Here is a 21,226-nt window from a genome sequence, read left to right on the forward strand (position 1 = left end):
ACTTCCTCTTAGAAAGAAGGGCGCCCGCAACGTTTGTATTGTGCCAATAAAAACAACAACAACATGTGAGCACGTTTGTTCCTTCTTTTCTCTCTGTGACCGATGGTGGACGGACCGGCTCGTGCAGATTTCATGGTAGTTTCGGGCAGCGTAAGTATAAGGGGGGGGGGGGGCTGTGTTTTTAAGGACATTCTGAAGAATTATTGTGTTGTTTGGTCTATACAGAAAGGTGCATCCATAATTAAATGGCTTTTTATTCAAATTTATTGTATACATTTTTAAAAGTCATGGATAACTTTCCATATGGGGCCACCACTTTTTCACTCGTTTTTACAAAAAGGGATATCTCATTGAGGTAAATTAGATACATGTACTGTATTATTTCATATCAAATGAAAAAGTGGTGGCGCCGTACGGAAACCTTTCCGCCAGCCAGAACTGTAGTTTCCTGTGTACTGTACACTACCTAAAGCTTTCCCCACCCTACTCAAAATACATTCATAATGCTTGTATTTCCTTTTTGTTGAGTGAAATTAAAAAACATCGTCAAAAAATACAATTTTCTGTGAAAGGGGTTTAAAATTAGTTGAAAACCTCTTCACCACACATTGATTCCCTTATTTAAACACACACAGGAACACACACACACCCAGTTATAATTGTTCTTCAAATGTTTCATTGGTTTCAGTTCAGGTACAAAATTTAGCCAAGGAGTCTCTGCAGCAAGTGCACTGAAAGAAAAATGCCTCCCAAAAGAAAAAGTAAGACGGAATCTCCCTCCTCTTCGAAAACTGCAAAACTTCTCACTCCAGCTTCAGAAAAGAGTGCAGAGTATGAAGTAACTGAGAGTAGAGATGCTGTAACTACGGACAAAGTACCACCATCGAATAAGAATGAAGTGCCACCATCAAATAGCAGTATTGCAGAGCGGTTCCTTAGTGAGCTTGTCGCCCCTTTCAATGAAGAGGTAGTTGGGCTGACGTTTGAGAAGCCCATTGAATACGTCTACAATCCTCTGGAGTATGCCAGAGAACCACACGAGGACTACATCAGGAAATATTGCAACTCGACCAAGGATATCTTGTTCCTGGGAATGAATCCAGGACCGTTTGGAATGGCACAAAATGGAGTAATTATTTTCAGTATTTCATTCCAAAGTTTTTAGGGCACCGACTTTTGAAGGGACACGTTGCCTTGGATCGGACGAGTTGGTCTCTAAAAAGCCGTTTGTAATCGTTTGTTATAAAATGCATATGGTTGGAAAGTGTTTTAAAAGTAGAATATGAGGATCCACGCAAATTTGCCTCGAAATTGTGTGGTTTTCATTTTACTTTGCAAACATGGTCGGCCATTTATGGGAGTAAAAAATTTGACTCCCGTTAATGGCCGACCGTGTTAGTCGAGGTATGAAAACCACGCAATTTTGAGGCATGACTGTGTGGATCATTGTATTCTACTTTTACATCATTCTGTCATGCATTTTATAACATATGGTTACAAACGCTTTTCAAAGACCAACTCGACCGATCCAAGGCAACGTGTTACTTTAAGGCCTTGTTGTAGGTATATGCGGCTACAGCTATGTAGGGTTTGCCCTTAACGTTTAAGTGACCGGCCAGCAGAGCCAGTTAGCGTGTCATTTTACTAGTCCATTTGTATTTTAGTAGGGTTTGCCCTTAACGTTTAAGTGACTGGCCAGCAGAGCCAGTTATAGCGTGTCATTTTACTAGTCCATTTGTATTTTCACCGGTTGGTCAATCTTTCAAATGAAATGGGGACAATTTGGCGACAATTTTGACTGGTCCCCATCTGCAGTTGTTTTTACTTGCATTTGGCTTGTGGACCACTGTTAAGGGAGAATGCTGCTATGGCTACGAATTTTGCTAAGGGGCCAATTCAGCTATAGATGGATTGCAATAGACGTCATCGGCTGCCATATTTTTGATGAATTGTGCACGCATGAAATGCTACCATTGGCTGAGAGTCACACGCAGCTCAGTGCTCATACACGCTTGCACTTTTCCATTGGTAATACATCAAAGATGGCGGTCAATAAGGTGCATTGCAACCCATCTATGCAAAATATCCAGTGATTCAGCTAGAGATGTAGCCATAGCCGTCAATTCGGACCTGTCCTTTAAACTCCCTTTGCATTTTGGCTAAGAACCCATCTATTACCTCGGAATTCTTTAGAATATTGCATTTTAAGAAATTAAAAACCAAAACCAGATTCTGACTTATTGGGCAAATCCTTAAAATGCACCCAACCCAAATTCAAATCAGCCAACTTGGTGATTGGTTTATCTTCTGACACTCCTGTTCCGCCAACCCCATGTTCAAATATCCCTCAATACATACACTCTAGGGTAAGAAAAATACTTCAGAGATACAAGAACTTGGGTGTGTACTGACAGCAACCAATTCTAGACTTAAGACTCTGGGTATCTCAATTCTATTTTTCATCCAAATGGGGGAAGAAATTTCTAGTTGAGTATTTTGTTCAGTTGTCACGTAAACTTGATAATTCCTCTTTATTTTCCATATGTTGTTAGATAATCTATCTTATTTCCCTAATCTTGTTTCTTCCTCTCTTTTCATGGAAGGTACCTTTTGGAGAACACGACTCCGCTGTCAACTTTCTTGGCATTACAGGAAACGTTGGTAAACCTCCAAAGGAGCACCCCAAGAGACAGATCGTTGGCCTCTCCTGCCCCCGCAAGGAAGTTAGTGGCAGTCGTTTCTGGGGCTTATGGAAGACACTTTGCAAGACACCGGAAGAGTTCTTCCGTCACGCTTTTGTTTACAACCACTGCTCCTTGGTCTTCATGTCCGAAACTGGAAAGAATATCACACCGCCGGATATGCGTGTAGGAATGCGGAAACAAATTGTCGAACTCGGTGACGATTTCGTCTGTAAGATGGTGAAGCTTCTTGAAGTCAAGGTTGTCGTTGGAATTGGAAAGTTTGCTGAGCAGCGCGCTAAGAAGGCTTTGGAAGCTGCGGGTATAGATGGGGTGAGAGTGGTGGTGATTATGCACCCATCGCCCATAAATCCAGCTGCTAATAAGGGATGGGATCAGGCTGTGACAAAACAACTCAAAGACTTAAATTTACTTAAATACTTCAAGAAATAACACCTGAAATTGTCCTTTTATACCTTTTCATGTTCGCTTTAGAGCTTTTTAAATTTAAAAATTAAAATTTCTTAACTATGTTGTAAAAAGCTGGCAGTAGCATTGACATTCTGGAAAATACTACATTTTATTTTTAACCCTATAATTGTTATTGTACATATTAATTTGTGTAGAGCAAGGAACAGAAAGAGTTACAACTCCAGTCTTAAAGTCACCTGGAAGTGGTATTTTGTCAAAATAAAGCTTTTGTCACTAAAATATGTGTTTTGATGAGTGGAATGTGAATAAACAATTAGCTAAGGTTTAAAAAAATTAGTTTCCATGTTATTTACACATACGAAAAAAAGCCCTACCCGAGAGGGCGCTGTTCGTGACGTCAATCGAGGCGGGATGAATCGCGGGCAGTGCCAACACAAGTTAGTGACGCTTGGCGCAAGCTAAAAACATGCCCTCAAAGTTGAGACAATACCTGATTTTTTTCATGTTAGGCAAATGCTCCTTTAGGTTCGTTACGTCTTTCAGGTACCTTCTTCAACTTACCCACTTGCTGGAAAAATTGTTGGGATGGCGTCATGTTTTAGAAAAGAACTTTTCTCTTCATGTCAAAATGTGTAGTGTATTCCTGATTCTCAAAGCACGACGGCTCGAAGTGTTTGCTGCAAAGCGCTGGATAAGACGTCGGACCGAACCACTTTGCAAACTGACCCCATCTTTAGTTGCTTTGCTGCATTTAGCAGCAGTAAGACAAAACCTCTTTCGAAACGTGCAAACTCACGACTAGGAATTGAATGTACTTGCACGTACGTGTGTTCGATGTTCGATCGAGGCAAAGTCTGTCTCAATTGACATCACAAAAGGGGTAGGTGAAGTCACTAAGCTTTGTCCAAACTACAGACGGTCCAACTAAGAAGTTTCTAACAACAGCAGGAATCCTTCAGGGGGACACATTGGCTCCATTCCTCTTTGTGATTGTGGTGGACTACATCCTACATCTTGACTATGCAGACGATCTTTCCCTCATCGCCGATGAACTATGCGATGCACAGGCCCTCTTAACATCCCTTGAGACTGCCGCAGCCAAGGTCGATCTGTTTCTCAACATTAAGAAGACCAAGTACATGACATTCAATGAGGATGACAACCACCTGCCAATATGTTCCAGTGATGGCACACAACTCGAAGATGTCGGCGACTTCAGGTACCTTGGGTCCTATGTTGCCGTTAGCAAGAAGGATTTCCTGATTCGCAAGGGTTTAGCTTAGAATGCCTGCAACAAGCTTCATAACATCTGGCATTCAAACAAAGCGAATACAACCAAGCTGGTCTTCTTCAGAGCCTGTGTAGAGAGCATCCTTCTGTATGGAGTGGAAACCTGGACCATAAAAAAAGAGTTTCAAGATCGCCCCGACGGCACATGCACCAGGCTTCTTATGAGGGTACAGAACATCTCATGGCGTGAGCACAAGACCAAAGAACAGATCTACGGCGATATTCCACCAATCTCTACTACTGTTGCTCAACGCAGAGTCCGCTTTGCAGGTCACTGCTTTGGTGCCAAAGACCAGGTCATTCTTGACGTGTTATACTGGAGACTACTGTGTGCCCTAATAGAGAACCTCGACCACTCAACTACATCGACATGATCGGGAGAGATAGAGGCTGAAATCGTGGACCTTCCAAACATGATGAGGGATAAACACCTCTGGCGTGACGTTGTGCATGGAATCTCGGTTGCGACTGCTAAATCGACACCCCGTGGTAAATCGATCAGTCCCAGCAATCTTGTTATCACAAGGGTTGACTGTACAAGATGACTGTTTGAATTGCATGAAATGTTTCCCTTATTTTGGATTGCAACCAGAACAAATAAAGAGAAAGACAAAGAAGAAAAAACAGACAATGGTGGATTTTGTTTTCTTGAGGTTTAATTGTTACTTGAACTTGTCAAACCTGGATGGTTTTGAACGTTTGAAATAGTTAGGATTGTAAATGCCTAATTAAAGGTTGGGTCAAACTTTGGTAATGACTGTGACTACAAATTATGTACCTTTTATTCGAAAGGCTACATGTTATAAAGATGGTAATGGTAGTAAAGTTATTTCATCTGAGGTGCCCCTGATGATTATAATGATAGTTGGTAGAAAAAAAATGAATCTCCATTGATCACCTAAAGGCAGCTTGAAGATTCAAATTTCCATGGTGTCAGTTCATGAATGCTGTGGCCAGAGATACAGCCGGTACCCGCTGTTGCCTTGATAAATGTGGACAGGTTCAAAGCTGAGGACATTTTTCCTTTTTTCTTCTAAACAAGTAGACAATTAAAACTTTCACAGGTGACCTTTTAATGTATCGTTCAATCGGCACTACGTTGACAAAAACCAAACAATGACCCTATCTAAAGGTATGTTACTCATAATCTTTGTAATTAGTTTGTTGTACCTAACACAACAAAATTAATATTTACACATATAAATATTACCTACAAACTATTTACAACATTATTGCACTTAATCTTTGGTTTCTTAGTAATTTTATAAAAATTTCATAAGAAAAGGCATTTGTTTTTAAAGAAACTCCGTTTCAGGGGAGAGCTTGATAAATCTATTCAACAGTACTGCTATTCAAACTAAATGTACCCCATCTTTCAAAATGCACTCTTGGAACTGGAATCTATTGATTAAAGCCATTATACACTTTGGAACAGAAAAAAAATAAAAGTTCACAGATTTACAAATAACTTACAGGGTTTACAGAAGGTAATGGTAAAAGACTTATCTTGAAATGTTATTCCATGAAATGCTTTACTTTTTGAGAAAACATTAAAACAATTATCAATTCTTGACGTCGGGAATTACAGATTATAGTAAACACGTGTCATGACACGGCCAAGCGTGCGGAAACAAGGGTGGGATTCCCGTTATTTTCTCATGAATCCGATGACCGATTGAGACTGAATTTTCACAGGTTTGACCTTGTGGCATTTTGGCTATTAAGCTAGCCCCACATGGTCAAGTGGTTAGACTGCAGGACTTGCAATCACAAGGTTGTGGGTACGAATCCCCAAGCTAACCGCTGATTTCACAATGACTAGAATAAGTATTGTCGTCTAGTTAATGCATCGACAATCTGTGATGATAAATCAGATACAAACTACCTACTCGGTAAAATGTTACACAAAAGGAAAATGTATTACTATATTAAAATGTCACCGTGGTCAAGTGGTTATAGTTTGCAGGACTTGCAATCACATGGTTGTGGGTTCGAATCCCCCCACTAACCGCCGATTTCACAATGACCAGAATAAATATTGTCTAGTTAGTGAATCACAATTTCTTGATTTGTGTAATTCAAAATCATAGACGTTAAAGCAATGTTTGTGAAAGAGAGATTTGCTGTTGCCATCAGCTGGGTGTTTATATCCCTTGTGGGAGTTTGCCGAGGTTTCCTTGATGGGAAAATCATTCAAACAAACAACAGAATTCTGTACCAGGTAAAACTTAAAACCCAACCGTTTGGATTCTGATAGGATGTGCTTGGCTTCCTAGAATGGTTGGCTTGGCTGTACAACACAGAATCTATCAAACTCGGTTGGAACAGGGGGCAAGGATCTTTGGGTTTTTCAGGGTTAAGAACCGATGCTGGCACAAAAGTCTGAAACTTCGATCCTGTGCCCAAGTTAATAGAGCTGCATAAGCTCAAAAAGTAGCTAAGCGCGTCAAAACGTTGATATTAAAAACGCTACACATACGCAATGTGTGACTGGTTTCCTGCTAACTGTACTTTGCAGAACTAGTTTAACGTTATTAATGTTAACACTAGTTCTGCTAAGCTTTAATTTCTGCTTAAGCAGTTTTATAAAATTCGGCATACTTATTAAAAACCTTGGCATTTCCGGGAGTTTATAAACTCCCAGACAATTTGGGACCAGTCTCCTCAGTGCATGATAAGTAGATCAAAAATTAGAGCATTTGTTTTAAAGACCAGTCTTCTCACTTGGTGTATCTCAACATATGCATAAAACAACAAACCTGTGAAAATTTGAGCTCAATCCATCGTCGAAATGCGAGATATTAATGAAAGAAAAAACAGCCTTGTCACAAGAAGTTGTGTGTGTTTAGATGGTTGATTTCGAGACTTCTAAATCTGAGGTCTTGAAATCAAATTCGTGGAAAATTACTTCTTTCTCGAAAACTACATTACTTCAGAGGGAGCCGTTTCTCACAATGTTGTATACCATCAACCTCTCCCCATTACTCGTCACCAAGTCAGGTTTTATGCTAATAATTATTTTGAGTAATTACCAATAGTGTCCACTGCCTTTAACCAAGCACACTTTAAAAACGTCTGAATTCAGATTCAAATCAGAAAATTGTCAAACGTGGTATTTGACTATCAAACTCTACTGCAAATTCGTCTCCCCCCCTTCCCTTTGAGTAAAACATTTCAAGTTTGGGAAAGATTAAGCCCAGTTCATACTTCCTGCGAATGTGAATGTAATAAAAATTTGACAGCACAATTTGCATCAAATAATTCGCAACAGTTGAAATGTGTTCAACTCCCGCGAAACATTCGCTGCGAAAACAACCATGTGTGCCAAAATGCGCTTTGCATTCGCAAGAAGTATGAACCGGGCTTTACTCGGTTACAGCTCCGATTTCAGAAGACATTGAAGTCGTAGTCTTCCCCCACCTCCTCCTCCGTCCTCTCTGCAGCGTTCAACTTCTTCCACCATGGCTGACGAAGCATCACCATTTGCTCCTTGTGATTGGCTAATGCCTTAGCGGCGATGGGCGCTGAGTGGCTAGTGAATTTGTGCATGTCACGTTCGGTCAGGTCATGTAGTTTGGGTGCATCTGAGGATAATAATAATTATTTAGATGTGTTTGAAAGACAATAATTACAACATGCGCTGTAAGCTCTAACGTCTTCATCGTCAGGGTGAGAGTTCAAATCCCGGTCATGACACTTGTCTCCTTGAACAAGACGATCAACTACAAATATTCCTCTTCACCTACTGTTTTTTTTATACATTTGTTATGCAAGTCGCCTGACACACAAGGCCTGAAGGCCACTTCAAGGTGTGGGCTACAATTATTTTTTCCAGAGGCCGTTGCCACCTACTCCTAGGGCTGAAACAGGGTTACCCCTTTCACAGTCCATACGAATGTAGGCTTGGGTATCATCAATTCGAAGCCTGGCCGGTAGAGCAGAAAGCACTACCTCCCCATTTTTATGTAGCAAGTGTCACGACCGGGATCCGAACCCACACCCCGCTGATCAAACACCAGTGCTTGAATCCGGTGCTCTTAAACGCTCAGCCATGACACTGCCACATGGTACATGTAAATGGGTACCTATGAGGGCAGAGATGAGTTTTTGTGATTGGTTTTGCAGTTACCGGTACAACTCCGTGTTCCAACATCCCTATATTTCGACGACCCTATTTTCCGGTACCCCTAGTGTGTTTTCCTAACCCAAACTCTAGCTTATAACCATCAGGGGGTTTCAGAACACAGGGTTGTCGGTACATAGGGTTTTGAATCCCTGCCATACCCCTAATGTGTTTTCCTAACCCCAACCAAAACTCAAGCCCTAGCTCGCAAACCATCAGGGGGTTTCAGAACACAGGGTTGTCGGTACATAGGGTTTTGAATTCCTGCCATACCCCTAATGTGTTTTCCTAACCCCAACCAAAACTCAAGCCCTAGCTCGCAAACTATCAGGGGGTTTCAGAACACAGGGTTGTCGGTACATAGGGTTTTGAATCCCTGTTATACCCCTAATGTGTTTTCCTAACCCCAACCGAAACTCTAGCCCTAGCTCGCAAACCATCAGGGGGTTTCAGAACACAGGGTTGTCGGCACATAGGGTTTTGATAAACCCCTTATCTGTTTTCCTAACCCTGACCTAAACCCTAACCCTAGCTTGTAAAAGTAAACCATATCAGGGGGTTTCGAAACTGTCGGAATATAGAGCAGTCACAGACTTTGCTTCATAAATATGTACACCCAAACGTATACCTTCTCTTTAAGGGTAGGTTCGATTAGCTTCCCCGTGTCGACCCCGCGGTGCTCATTCGAGTGAGCCCCTGACAAGAGCTAATTGAACGATCACTCGCCCTCTCATGGTGGCGTCATGCACCTCGATCCAGCCGACATTGACCTGTCCCATACGCAGAACACTTACTGGTGGCAACCCCTTACCAGGGCCAACCCCGGGAACCCAATCGAACGCACCCTAAGTTGCATATTGGAATAATTATTACAATTTCTCCATTGCACAAAACTTGAACTTACCACTCAAGAGGTCGACATCAGTCTCGAGGGTTGCTAGCAGTGCTTCCCTTCTTTGGTAGTTCTTACGATGAGCCATACGGACACTCAAGTACCTTCCTAGTATTTCCTGGGCCTCTGAATGGAGTTCCTGCTGGGCCTCTCGACTCAACGGCTTCGGCTTCAAGACACATTAAAATAATAATACAAATATAATAAGAATTGTAATGCGCACATATCCACCCTGCTGAGTGTTCAAGGTGCATCATTAATCATCAGAAGATAATTCTGGCAAAGGATTCCATGAAAGCCTGACAGGGCATTTTTTATTTTTTATTTGATTTGAATCTGTTAAAGACACTGGACAGTACTATTGGTAATTGTCAAAGACCAGTCTTCTCACTTGGTGTATCTCAACATATGCACAAAATAACAAAACTGAAAATTTGAACTCAATTTGTCGTCAAAGTTGCGAGAGCACTAGTTGTTCAAATCAATAAGTTCTACCCTTGCATGTGTCTATTTCTTCTTGGGTGATGAGAAGCAATGGGAGACTTTTAGACGGTCCGTTTTCACAGCATTGCGTGTGCTCAGACCTACGCGCACAATACTGAGCATGCGCGTGCATGTTCAGAGCCGCAAAAAAGACTGTTATGGCTGCTGCTGCCAGCGTCTCAAAAGTCTCCTATTGTAGATAGATGTCTTTCCTGATGACTCAAGTGAAATGACAAGCCCTCCTCCCTCCCCCCTCACAAAAAAGGAAAACAAACAGGAGACAAAATTGTTGAGTTGCTTACAGGATGTGCCTCTCTATGTTGGTCGATTTCTCGTTGTAGATCAACTCGTCTTTCTTCAGTCAGACCAGGGGGCGGCTGAAACAACAATGGCTCACGCTTTTTCTCCTCCAGTCTCTTCAAAAATCTACGCACCTGTACAAAAAGGACAATGAATCATCAACAAGAACAAAAATAATAATAAATAATAATAATATCAAAGTCTTATATAGCGCACGTATCTACCAAACAAGGTACTCAAGGCGCTGAGTATATACAAACTTTCAGAAAGATAGGTTATTGCAGTGATGAATTCTGAGACCCAATTATTTAGCACCTTAAAAGGGTTTTACAAGGTGCTACGGCGCATACAGCAGCCACAGCCAGGAACACCGGGGCGAACCCCTTCTCTTTCCGATAAGTGCACTGGGTTCTTTTACATGCATTACACAACACATGGGACCAACGGCTTCAAATGCGCTTCAAATAGCTACAATTTCTACTCTTTTAAGATTTTACTACATAGGTAGGTTTCAGTGATTGTTAAAACCCAATCCCAGTGGGTTTCAGTTTACTTTTCAGTTCCAGCTCAGCATATATAAAAACCATTGAAAGTCAAGGAGCAGAGGTGGCCTAAACAGTCTTCAAACATGGCTCATCTAAGAATCTACCACACACTCACCACTCTCTGTATGGCGATGGCAGCTCTCACTTGATGTGCCGTAGCCTTCCTTAAACCGAGCTTACGTCTCTCAATAATTCCCCTCCATAGTGCCTGGATCTTCACTGCAGACGCAATCTGAGACATCTGAAGGTACTTGTCAACTTTGCCTGCAATAACAAATTAAATCAATTCAACAAAGGTTATATTATTTTATCTTCCAGTACGTGCTAATCCACCAATCAGATGCTCGAACTACGAGGCGGATAAAAGCATATATACTACTTCCTCTGTTTTATATACTACTTCCTCTGTTTTTATTACACAGTGCGTATTGTGAATGTCAATGCGTCACGCTCCGTATACAGACAAATTACATTCTAAACTTTGTGCGCTTCATCGCAAAATAACGTTTATTGAAACTTTGCGCGTTGACGTACGTGAAACTGATAGATAAATTCGTTGTAACACTGGCGCTCGTGGAATAACAGAACCTTACCAGGAGCCATAGCAGAGATCATATCTAGTTGTTTCTGTCTAGTGTGTCTGATAGCGTGCCTTCTTGATACCAGTAGCTGATGCTGAAGCTCCCTCTGTTCTTTCTCCTTCTCTGCTCGAAGATCTCGCTTCTCTTGCTTCTCTCTGAAGAGATTTATCAACAACACAAAATTAAAACTTTCACTTGAGGCCATATCTTAACTAAAAGGGAAGGTACACGTTTGGCAGTTACTCAAAACAAATATTAACTTAAAAACTGACTTGGTAATGAGCATTGGAGTATAGTATATAATAAACAACATAGTTGATAGTATAAAACATTGTGGGAAACAACTCCCTCTGAAGTAACGTAGAATTTCAGAAAGAGGTAATGTCTCACTAAAACTTTTACCAAGAAGTCTTTTATTCCTATCTGAAAGCACACAAATTCGTCCAACAAGGGTGTTTTTTCTTTCATCATTTTCTCGCAACTTCGCTAATCAATTGAGCCCAAATGTTCACAGGCTTGTTATTTTATGCTTATGATAGGATATACCAAGTCAGAAGACTGGTCTTTGACAATTCCCAAATGTGTACATTCCCTTTAAAAAAACCAACCTGAGAAAGTTTGAGACCTCAAAGTTTAATTTTGAGGTCTCAAAATCAAATTCAAATATTTTAGTGGAAATTTAATTCTTTCTCAAAACCTATGTTACTTGAGGGAGCTGTTTCTTACAATGTTTGATACTATCAACCTCTCCCCATTACTTGTTACCGAGTAAGGTTTTATGCTAATGATTATTTTGAGTAATTACCAATAGTGCCTTTAAACAATGTAAACCCTAAATCCTGCATCTGTTCCAGTGGTAGTTGGAACCATTCCCAGCACAGGGTAGTTAGGCTACCCCTATTCATACATATTTATTCAATCTTGGACTCAACATGAGTGTAACTTGGTTTTGTCTTTTTTTGTTTTGCTTAAAAGATAAATTCGTAATAATTACGAGCAATTCGTAATAGTTGGAAGAGGTTATTGCCTTGTATGTCATTACAGTCCCATCTGTAGTTGGGACAGTCCCAGATATAGTTGGGCCAGTCCGAGCTATATTTGAGAAAGTCCTGACTGTATTTACCTGAAGCCCTTCTGCAACCGTGCAAAGGCATTATTAGCTTTCCTGAGTTGCCTCCTGGACCTAAATCCTCTCCATACAGCTTGGATGGCTCTGGCTGCTTGATGAAGCCTCTACAACAAGATATACAAGCGGCAGTCAATTCATAATTCTTAAAAGAAATATTTGTTTACCAATTCCTCTCCTCGCAAGTTAATGGTTTTTTTTTTTATTTCAACTTATCAGATCGAACTCTTCTGATACAAAACTACAAATAACTCAGACAGAATAAGACCGATTTTGATGGTTAAACTTTAATTACACTTCCTGTGAGGTTGTTAATTTAGGGAAAACAATTCAATTCACATTTACTTCAAGATCTGTTTGTGATTTTATTCCATTTATTCTGGTTGTGAAGCGAAGGATGAAATGATCTTAATCACTATCATAGCCATGAACCCAATGGAGAGAAGACAAGGAAAGCAATTCAGTTTTAGATGAGCGAGGAAAACCCCAGAGAAATGTTCCAGAGAAAACCCACACAATCAGGTATGGACTGAAGCCCAATCCACATAGTGCCCCGGTGTGAATCGAGTCGGGGTTCTAGAGGTGGACAGTGACAAAAGATACCTCTACACCAACCTGACCACCCAACGATAAATATTCATTGTTTGTTGCTATGGTTTAACTGTCAGCCATCGCAGCATCTCACCTTCATCTCCGCCTGTTGAGCTGTTCCAGAGTCCAGTAAGGCCAGAAGTCTCTTCAAGTCACGGCCGAACCCTTTCCCAGTCCATCGACTCAACAGTGGTCGCAAACCTCTGTGAAAAAAAAAGCCAAGGCAAGAATGATACCAAGAACATTATTATGTACCGCCACAACTTGTCAACAAATCCAAAACTCTACATTCAAAAATACCCCAGACAGTTTCTCTACTCCTATTGGTGGAGAGCGCGTCACGTGGGGGTGTTTAAACGGTTGATAATGACCAGTGTTTATGACCGGCTGGCTTCCGCGTGTCAGGCGCGCAAGATTATCACGCGTAACGCAATTCCTAGCTATTAGTAACAGCATGTAATCTATTTCTAAGCGCGCACGTAATCTTTTTCTAAGCGCAGTGGGTACACACAACCCACGCTTAACAGACTCTTCACAAAGTTTTTGAAACAAATATTTAAAACCTCGAATTTTCAATTGTCAAAGTGTCTGTAATTGTTTTGTTTTTTTTGTTTTTTAAGAAAAGGGCATTTATGAATGGGAATAAAAGAGTAGTGACTCGTTCTTAAACGTCTGTTTAAAACCTTGCAGGGTCGATGCCGTGCGCTAAAAACCCTTTACCTTGTATGCTGTGCATAATTTTTAATCCATGCTAAATACATATTTTTATACCTGATATTCTTAATTAATATTTTTATCTATCTGTTTGTTGTTAAATAATTTTAAGCGTTTTTGTCTGTACTGTTTGAATCATGGCCAGTTTTAATTTCCCCAGTGTGGGATAATAAAGTTCTTATCTTACCTTATCTTATCTTCCGCTCGGGCCTTTATCACACGGCAATTCGACCCTGCCGGCTTTAAACGGCCGTGTAAGAACTCGCTGCTACCCTTTTATTCCCTTAATTTATTCATTCTTGCACATGGATTCCACCATACAGCAAAACACTTCCTAAAGTTGCAATTTGAAAAGACTTATCATAAGAGACCAGATTTCCAGGTTTTATTGCAATTTGCAAGCCTACCAACAACAATTCCATCCTGGTCTGTATTTCACGACTAGTTCTATCCTCAGTTCTTAAACCTACATTATCCTGATTCCTACAAGGTTTCAACAGGGTTTGTACAGGATTTCAACACTGAAACATAGCCAGATTTGTAGCCATGGTGGGCAGTGCCAAGCAGGCATGCCCAGAACGAACAAATTTCACCCAGCACTCTGAGCAAAACACACTGTGCTGCACAGCACAGATTTCCCCCAGATTGCACTTCAGCATTGATGGCCCAATATCTAAACATGAATAATTTTGTTGAAGTGAACCGCTCAACCTTTGTGGACTTATTTGGATTTAGAGCACATCACTAAAATTGGGCCAGCTACAACACCGAACATAGCTCTGCATACAATTCTGTGGTAAAAGAAAGCGCTTTGAGACAAAAAGGTGATTTAGGTGTTTATTCGCACTTACTTGTATCTAGTGTAGAGTAATCGAATGAGAGGTTGATGTACATCAGAGATATTGACAAGGGCACGCGTTGCTGCCGCACCAATCTCAGGATCAGTAAACGCTGATAGCTTGTAGATCACCTCATCAAGGAGACTGTGTACGACTTTCTCATCTAGTGTCTTTAGCACCTCACTGGGGGATGGATGGAGGGAGTAGGAGGAAGGGGTAGGAGGAGGGGGTTGGAGGAGAAGGTGGGGAACGAAAAATAAATTATTAACAATGAGATTATTGGTAGTTGCGCTGATGTGTGTAACGTATTTGCTGGGAGGGGGGTATTAATGGCAGCTTTGCTTTCGAATCATCCGTGATTAAGACAAATAGGTGGTTGCTTTAAAAAAAATACTAGTCTTCTAAGTACAAATAAAATGTGTGTTTGAAAAGCGACACTCTGGCAGCATGCGACCTTTTTACATATTCATCATGACGGGACAGGTGAGGATAGCAGCACCTGTCTCGTCATGCAGAATAACATGGATGAAGCTTGCACCAGACTGGACTCGACCATAATTGCTTTTGTCTTTCGGATGGAAAGTAAAGCAGTCTGTCCTGTGTTCAAGGATTGGTTGCGACCATAAAAAAACACAAAACACTAACATGTATCATTGAAGTGTATGGATTATTCCTGGTGTTTCTGGTTCACCTAGCAAGAACACTTGTTTACAGGTTTTATCAAGCTTGCAACCTACAGTGATTAAGTTCACTTATGAGACATCCTTGGTTTCGTTACAATACACTATTGGTTACTGTACTTGAAAGAAGACAGTAGGTCTTGGCTCAGATCCTGAAACTGATCAATGGATACAAAATTTGCACCCCTAAATATTTTGGCAGGAGCTTTGCTTGTGGTGATCAAAAAGCAGCTTTTTAAAAGATGAGTCTAGAAACTCTCAAATCAATGATTTTAGTTTTCTTTAGAGACAGTTGACACTATTGGTAATTACTCAAAACAATTGTTAGCCTAAAAACTAACTTGGTAACAAGTAATGGAGAGCTGTTTATAGTATAATAAATTGTAGAAAACAGCTCCCTCTGAAGTAATTTTCCACAAATTTGATTTTGAGACCTCAGAATTAGATTTTGAGGTCTCGAAATCAACCATCTGAAGCACACAACTTTGTGTGAAAAGCGCGTATTTTATTTCATTCATATCTCGCAACTTCAACGACCAATTGAGCTCAAATTTTCACAGGTTTGTAATTTTGTGCATATGTTGAGATACACCAAGTGAAATGACTGATCTTTGACAGTAACCAATAGTGTCCAGTGTCTTTAATGGAGTGCACTTTGTGGACTTACGGATTGACTCTCACTGCATTCTGGAACATGCTCAAGATGACAATTCCCGTCTCTTTGTCGTCTGTTATTAACATCTGAAGGAGGTAGTTGGATCGAAGAACTGAAAAAAAAAAAACACTTTCACATTGTGTTGACAAAACCATTTCAGTGGCCGATTTCACAAAGCAATCAAACTCATCGCAAGACAATTTTTCAGTATCACCATGGTGGATTAGTATTGTGTGACATCACACTTTTCTTAGCAACTACAATTGATTTGCAGCTACGACCAATCTTAGACCTTTGTGAAATCGGCCCCGGGACATAAGACATAAGACATAAGAAAACTTAAATGATCTCCAAAAGAAGAAATTGCACTGCTCACACAAGTTTTTAAAAAACACACCAAATGTGAAAATGTAACAACAGGCAGATACAAAAATAGCACAAGACTATCCATAAGCCATTCTGAGATATGATATGAGATATGATGGACACGATAATTTATTTATGACATATCGGCCAACATCAACAGGCCCAACAGCCACTTCAAGGTGAGGGCTACAATTTCTTATTTAGGCTCTTAACCAAATCAACTGCCACAAGGGGCACATTGCCACCTACTCCTGGGGCTGAAACAGAGTTACCCCCTTCACAGTCTGTAAGGATGTAGGCTTGGGTATCATCCACTAGGAGCCACCTACTCATGGGGCTGAAACAGGGTTACCCCCTTCACAGTCTGTATGGATGTAGGCATGGGTATCATCCACTAGGAGCCACCTACTCCTGGGGCTGAAACAGGGTTACCCCCTTCACAGTCCCTAAGGATGTAGGCATGGGTATCATCCACTAGGAGCCACCTACTCCTGGGGCTGAAACAGGGTTACCCCCTTCACAGTCTGTATGGATGTAGGCATGGGTATCATCCACTAGGAGCCACCTACTCCTTGGGCTGAAACAGAGTTACCCCCTTCACAGTCTGTAAGGATGTAGGCTTGGGTATCATCCACTAGGAGCCACCTACTCATGGGGCTCAAACAGGGCTACCCCCTTCACAGTCCGTATGGATGTAGGCTTGGGTATCATCCACTAGGAGCCACCTACTCATGGGGCTCAAACAGGGCTACCCCCTTCACAGTCCGTATGGATGTAGGCATGGGTATCATCCACTAGGAGCCACCTACTCATGGGGCTGAAACAGGGTTACCCCCTTCACAGTCCGTATGGATGTAGGCATGGGTATCATCCACTAGGAGCCACCTACTCCTGGGGCTGAAACAGTCCGTATGGATGTAGGCATGGGTATCATCCACTAGGAGCCACCTACTCCTGGGGCTGAAACAGGGTTACCCCCTTCACAGTCCGTAAGGATGTAGGCATGGGTATCATCCACTAGGAGCCACCTACTCCTGGGGCTGAAACAGGGCTACCCCCTTCACAGTCTGTATGGATGTAGGCTTGGGTATCATCCACTAGGAGCCACCTACTCCTGGGGCTGAAACAGGGTTACCCCCTTCACAGTCTGTACAGGATGGAGGCATTGGTATCATCCACTAGGAGCCTAGCTGGTAGAGCAGAATGCACTACCTTCCCCACTTTTTACGAATAATTTTGAAGTGCCTTGCTCAAGGGCACAAGTGTCATGACCTGGATTCGAAACATTTCGGCGGTAGATGTTTGGTGATGGAAAGATTGTGTTTTGCTGGCTACATCAGAAATACATGAGAGAAACAGATGCATGTACAACCAATATTTTTATTTTTTTTCATTCCAATTCTAGTCTTGTAAAAATATCTCTGGTTGGTTCAGTAAACAATTTGAGATACAAGTCCCATGGTCTTCCAAATTCGAGCCCTTGACCATCTCCGGCATTCTTACCATAGATGGCGAGGAACACATGTCCGCTGATGAGCCACTGTAGAGCTTCGATTGCTTCCTTGAAATCCTTGATGAGATCATCCTTCAGGGTCAACGTCTTCTCGGGAATCTTCATGTATCTGAACTGGATGTTGCGGGACAGGATGAGAAGTCTCTCCGCTGCCTCCGGTAGGAAGATGGCATGGTACTCGTACGTGTCTGTCGGCTCAAGTCCGACGGCACAATGTCTATGTAGGGTCAAGAAAAGTTAGTGATGCGTTAGGTTTTAGGTGTAAATATTCTGGTAGTGCTGGGCAGAGGCTTCCTGAGTTTTCTGGTTGGAGGTTGGTAAGATTGAACATGAAATGGTTTGAGGCAGTTATTGCAATACCTCACGGCCAATTACAAAGCACACTTAGACAGGGTCTATCTCATTTATTGTGTTTTCACACGCAACACATTTTAATAATTATCGGAATCAAAGTAAACTTTTGAACACATTACTGTTTTATTTCACTTTAAATTGGAACATCTTGAGTTTGGACTTCTTTGTTGCATCTTCTTGTAGACGCTTAGTAACCTTGGGAAAAAGGCGCCTCATATAAATGCTGAAATGTATTAATGCATGTAAGGAAGATTAGTAAGGGGTATCACACTCAACCGATTTGAATAATTATTGGAATCAAAGTAAACTTTTGAACACACTACTGTTTTATTTCACTTTACATTTCACATTTTTGCGTGTCATCGTCTCGGTTTAGCGGTCCACTGTATAGTCAGCCAGGGGAAATACAGTCCCATGGTGTGACACATTGGAACATCTTGAGTTTGGACTTCTTTGTTGCATCTTCTTGTAGGCGCTTTGTAACCTTGGGTAAAAGGCACCTCATATAAAGGCTGATATGTATTGTAAAGGAAGATTAGGCCACATAAAAAAAAATTGTTGATCATTCTCGCCCGACCGTTCAAAACCCCCTGACCCCATTTAAAAAATAAAAAAAAATAAAAATGTTTAAAGAAGGTTTTTATTCATGTTGGCAAAGCACGAACAATTCTTCAAATATTTACCCAAGCTACACTGTGCTTAGTTGTTTGAAAAAAGTTTACAGAAAATGTCATCTAGGAGTTAAATTTGTTGAAAACAAAACTATCGAAAACATCAAAAACACACAAACCCTCTGTTTGCCATTGATATTTGGCATGCCAACAAAACTTTTATTAAAAAAACTCCCTCCCTACCCCATGTGCAAAAAAAATGACAATCAACAATTTTTTTATATGTGGCCTTAGTAAGAGGTATGTTGTGCAAAATCACAAGACCGTGGGACTTGTGTGGTCATAAGTTTACTAGCCCATTGCTAAAATCACTGGCTTCGGGCATGCGGTCAAGCGTACAGATCAAGCCCTGTCCATCATGGGATCATATCACAGAATCTAAGGCCGTGTTTGCATTTGCGGCTACAGCTACGGCTAGATTTCTGCGTCATCATGCCTTGAGGTATAGGACGTCCATAGAAACACCCATAGCAACAGCCGTAGCCACAGCCGTGGATTCGGATTTGGCCTAACTCACGCAAGTATCTTGGCTAGTGAGGCAGCGGTGTTCCATTTTCCTTGAATCAGAGAGAAATCTTGTCTCAGTGCTAGGAGGACACTTTGCAGAAGATCATAATTCCAGATGTCCTTCTTGACTTTGGCTGCTTTGTGGGAACCAGGTACCACACTGTCGAGGATCTCTGGGGGGAGTGGGGGAAAGCAAAACAAACATATACAACATAAAAAAAAATGAAAACAATAGTGAGGGGAAACTAACTTGAAACTTTAGTTACGGTGTGACTGTGATTACAATTTATTTAAATGGGTGTAATCTGCATTTAAAGACACTGTACACTATTCGTAATTGTCAAAGACCAGTCTTCTCACTTGGTGTATCTCAACATATGCATAAAATAACAAGCCTGTGAAAATTTTAACTCAATTGGTCATCGAGGGTACGAGATAATACTATAGTGGAAGAAAAGACACCCTTGTCACATAACGTTGTTTCGTACTTTCAACAGCTTTCCATTGCTTGTTACCACTAAGTTTTATGCTTAACAATTATTTTGAGTAATTACCAAGAATAGTGTTCACTGCCTTTAAAATGGTGAATGGCTCTGATTATGAATGGGGTTCCGGTAGAGATTTCTGCTAAACTTTCAAAAATAACTAAAATAATTACAACCGACAATGACAAATTTCGATAAAAAGGAGTAGGGCTTACAGTGCCCTACTTTTAGAAAATAAGCTGATGGGTAGAATTACTAACACTAAACACAGTGACAGTCAAAATAACAGTGACAGTAAAATAGTTCTAACAAAAGTATCATATCAGCGCCCCAGTTACTGGGTCAAGCTTAGCCCCACTTGTGTGGCCAAGGATAGCTAAATATTCAGCTATCCTTGGCCACACAAGTGGGGCTAGGTCCAGCTAGTACGGAGCTAGCTGCATTTCATTTTGCAGCCAAACAAAAGGTCAAATCAAAGGGTAGCGTTATTTAGTTATTTACAGCTGAAGTTACATTCAATTCAATTCACTTTATTTCTAAGTCCAAACAAATAAACAAAACAATTAGGAGTGAATACAGTTTTAGCAGCCCAAAAGTTAAGAGATATCTAGCAAAATTTGTAGGTAGTATTATTATTGACTATCCTTGAATGGAGTTACCATGGTATTGGTAACAATCATGACAAATGCCGATTAACCAACAAAATGGGCACGGCTGGCTAATTCTGTTTTTTAAACTATTAAACTAACCTTGAATTGCAAGTAGCAAGGCCGGAACATTTTTATCCGATGTTTCGGCAACTTGGTTAGCTAAATCCTCCACCCTTCTATCTTCCAATGGGTCATTGCCAGTCATTTTCTTACAAAGGTTTAACGAAGACTCTAAGTCTTTCTGTATCGATCAGCAGTTCTGAATGTTTAGTTTTTCTGAATTCGATTTCGCGGTTATCTTGAAGAGCGCCCTCAATTGTTCAATATTAGAACTTTAGAAGCTAACAAAACGACACTTGTGCGGTGTGTGTGCACGCCAAAAAAACTCTTCAAAAGTAAGAAACTTGTTGTTTAAAAATGTGTCAATTAAGTTACATGTGAACAAAATACATGCCCCAATGTGTTTTAGCTTTAAAGTGAATCAGATTTGTTTATGCATTGTCAGAAATAAGATTGTTGTAGTGTGGGTTATGTAATCACGATTTTTTTTACCCATCTATGGGCGCTGCCATTTTGGTTTCTCTCCATCCCCCTCCCAAAAGATGAGAGGGGTTTTGAACTTGGATGGAAAAGCCCACGGATAACTTTCCGTATGGCGCCACCACTTTTTCACTCATTTTTACAAAAAGGGATATCTCATTGAGGTAAATTAGATACGGATAACTTTCCGTATGGCGCCACCACTTTT

At 40.9% G+C, this 21,226-nt stretch overlaps 2 protein-coding genes across 3 annotated transcripts; one reads left to right on the forward strand and one right to left on the reverse strand.

Moving 5' to 3' along the window:
- Positions 1-72: 72 nt before the first annotated feature.
- Positions 73-3,377, forward strand: LOC117288299 (single-strand selective monofunctional uracil DNA glycosylase-like). 2 transcript variants are annotated; one of them, XM_033769104.1, is made up of 3 exons: positions 73-152; positions 706-1,129; positions 2,604-3,377. In XM_033769104.1, exons 1-3 carry the CDS (start codon positions 103-105, stop codon positions 3,132-3,134), a joined length of 1,005 nt encoding a protein of 334 aa, XP_033624995.1. In that variant the 5' UTR covers positions 73-102; the 3' UTR covers positions 3,135-3,377. The 2 variants fall into 2 exon arrangements, with proteins under 2 accessions (XP_033624995.1, XP_033624996.1); XM_033769105.1 differs by having other exon boundaries at positions 108-150; positions 689-1,129.
- A 4,021-nt stretch (positions 3,378-7,398) lies between these two features.
- Positions 7,399-20,726, reverse strand: LOC117288332 (IQ calmodulin-binding motif-containing protein 1-like). Its single transcript, XM_033769145.1, has 12 exons — positions 20,578-20,726; positions 19,354-19,516; positions 17,802-18,028; positions 15,945-16,044; positions 14,610-14,780; positions 13,139-13,247; positions 12,451-12,560; positions 11,340-11,482; positions 10,862-11,010; positions 10,204-10,335; positions 9,431-9,587; positions 7,399-7,987 (listed from the first exon to the last, which is right to left on the reverse strand). Exons 1-12 carry the CDS (start codon positions 20,681-20,683, stop codon positions 7,791-7,793), a joined length of 1,764 nt encoding a protein of 587 aa, XP_033625036.1. The 5' UTR covers positions 20,684-20,726; the 3' UTR covers positions 7,399-7,790.
- Positions 20,727-21,226: the final 500 nt, after the last annotated feature.

The sequence above is a fragment of the Asterias rubens genome, chromosome 3 (assembly GCF_902459465.1).
Source record: "Asterias rubens chromosome 3, eAstRub1.3, whole genome shotgun sequence".
Taxonomy (NCBI): Eukaryota; Metazoa; Echinodermata; class Asteroidea; order Forcipulatida; family Asteriidae; genus Asterias; species Asterias rubens.

Bases quoted from the DNA above. Each gene is read 5' to 3' on its own strand.
- LOC117288332 (XM_033769145.1), bottom strand. From the start codon at position 20,683: ATGACTGGCAATGACCCATTGGAAGATAGAAGGGTGGAGGATTTAGCT. The intron at 18,029-19,353 runs GTGAGTTAGGCC...GACCCTACATAG, and splicing joins TCACTAGCCAAGATACTTGC to ACATTGTGCCGTCGGACTTG. The intron at 16,045-17,801 runs GTAAGAATGCCG...TTTTTTTTTCAG, and splicing joins TGTGTTCCTCGCCATCTATG to TTCTTCGATCCAACTACCTC.
- LOC117288299 (XM_033769104.1), top strand. From the start codon at position 103: ATGGTGGACGGACCGGCTCGTGCAGATTTCATGGTAGTTTCGGGCAGC. The intron at 153-705 runs AAGTATAAGGGG...GTACAAAATTTA, and splicing joins ATGGTAGTTTCGGGCAGCGT to GCCAAGGAGTCTCTGCAGCA. The intron at 1,130-2,603 runs GTAATTATTTTC...TTTTCATGGAAG, and splicing joins TTGGAATGGCACAAAATGGA to GTACCTTTTGGAGAACACGA.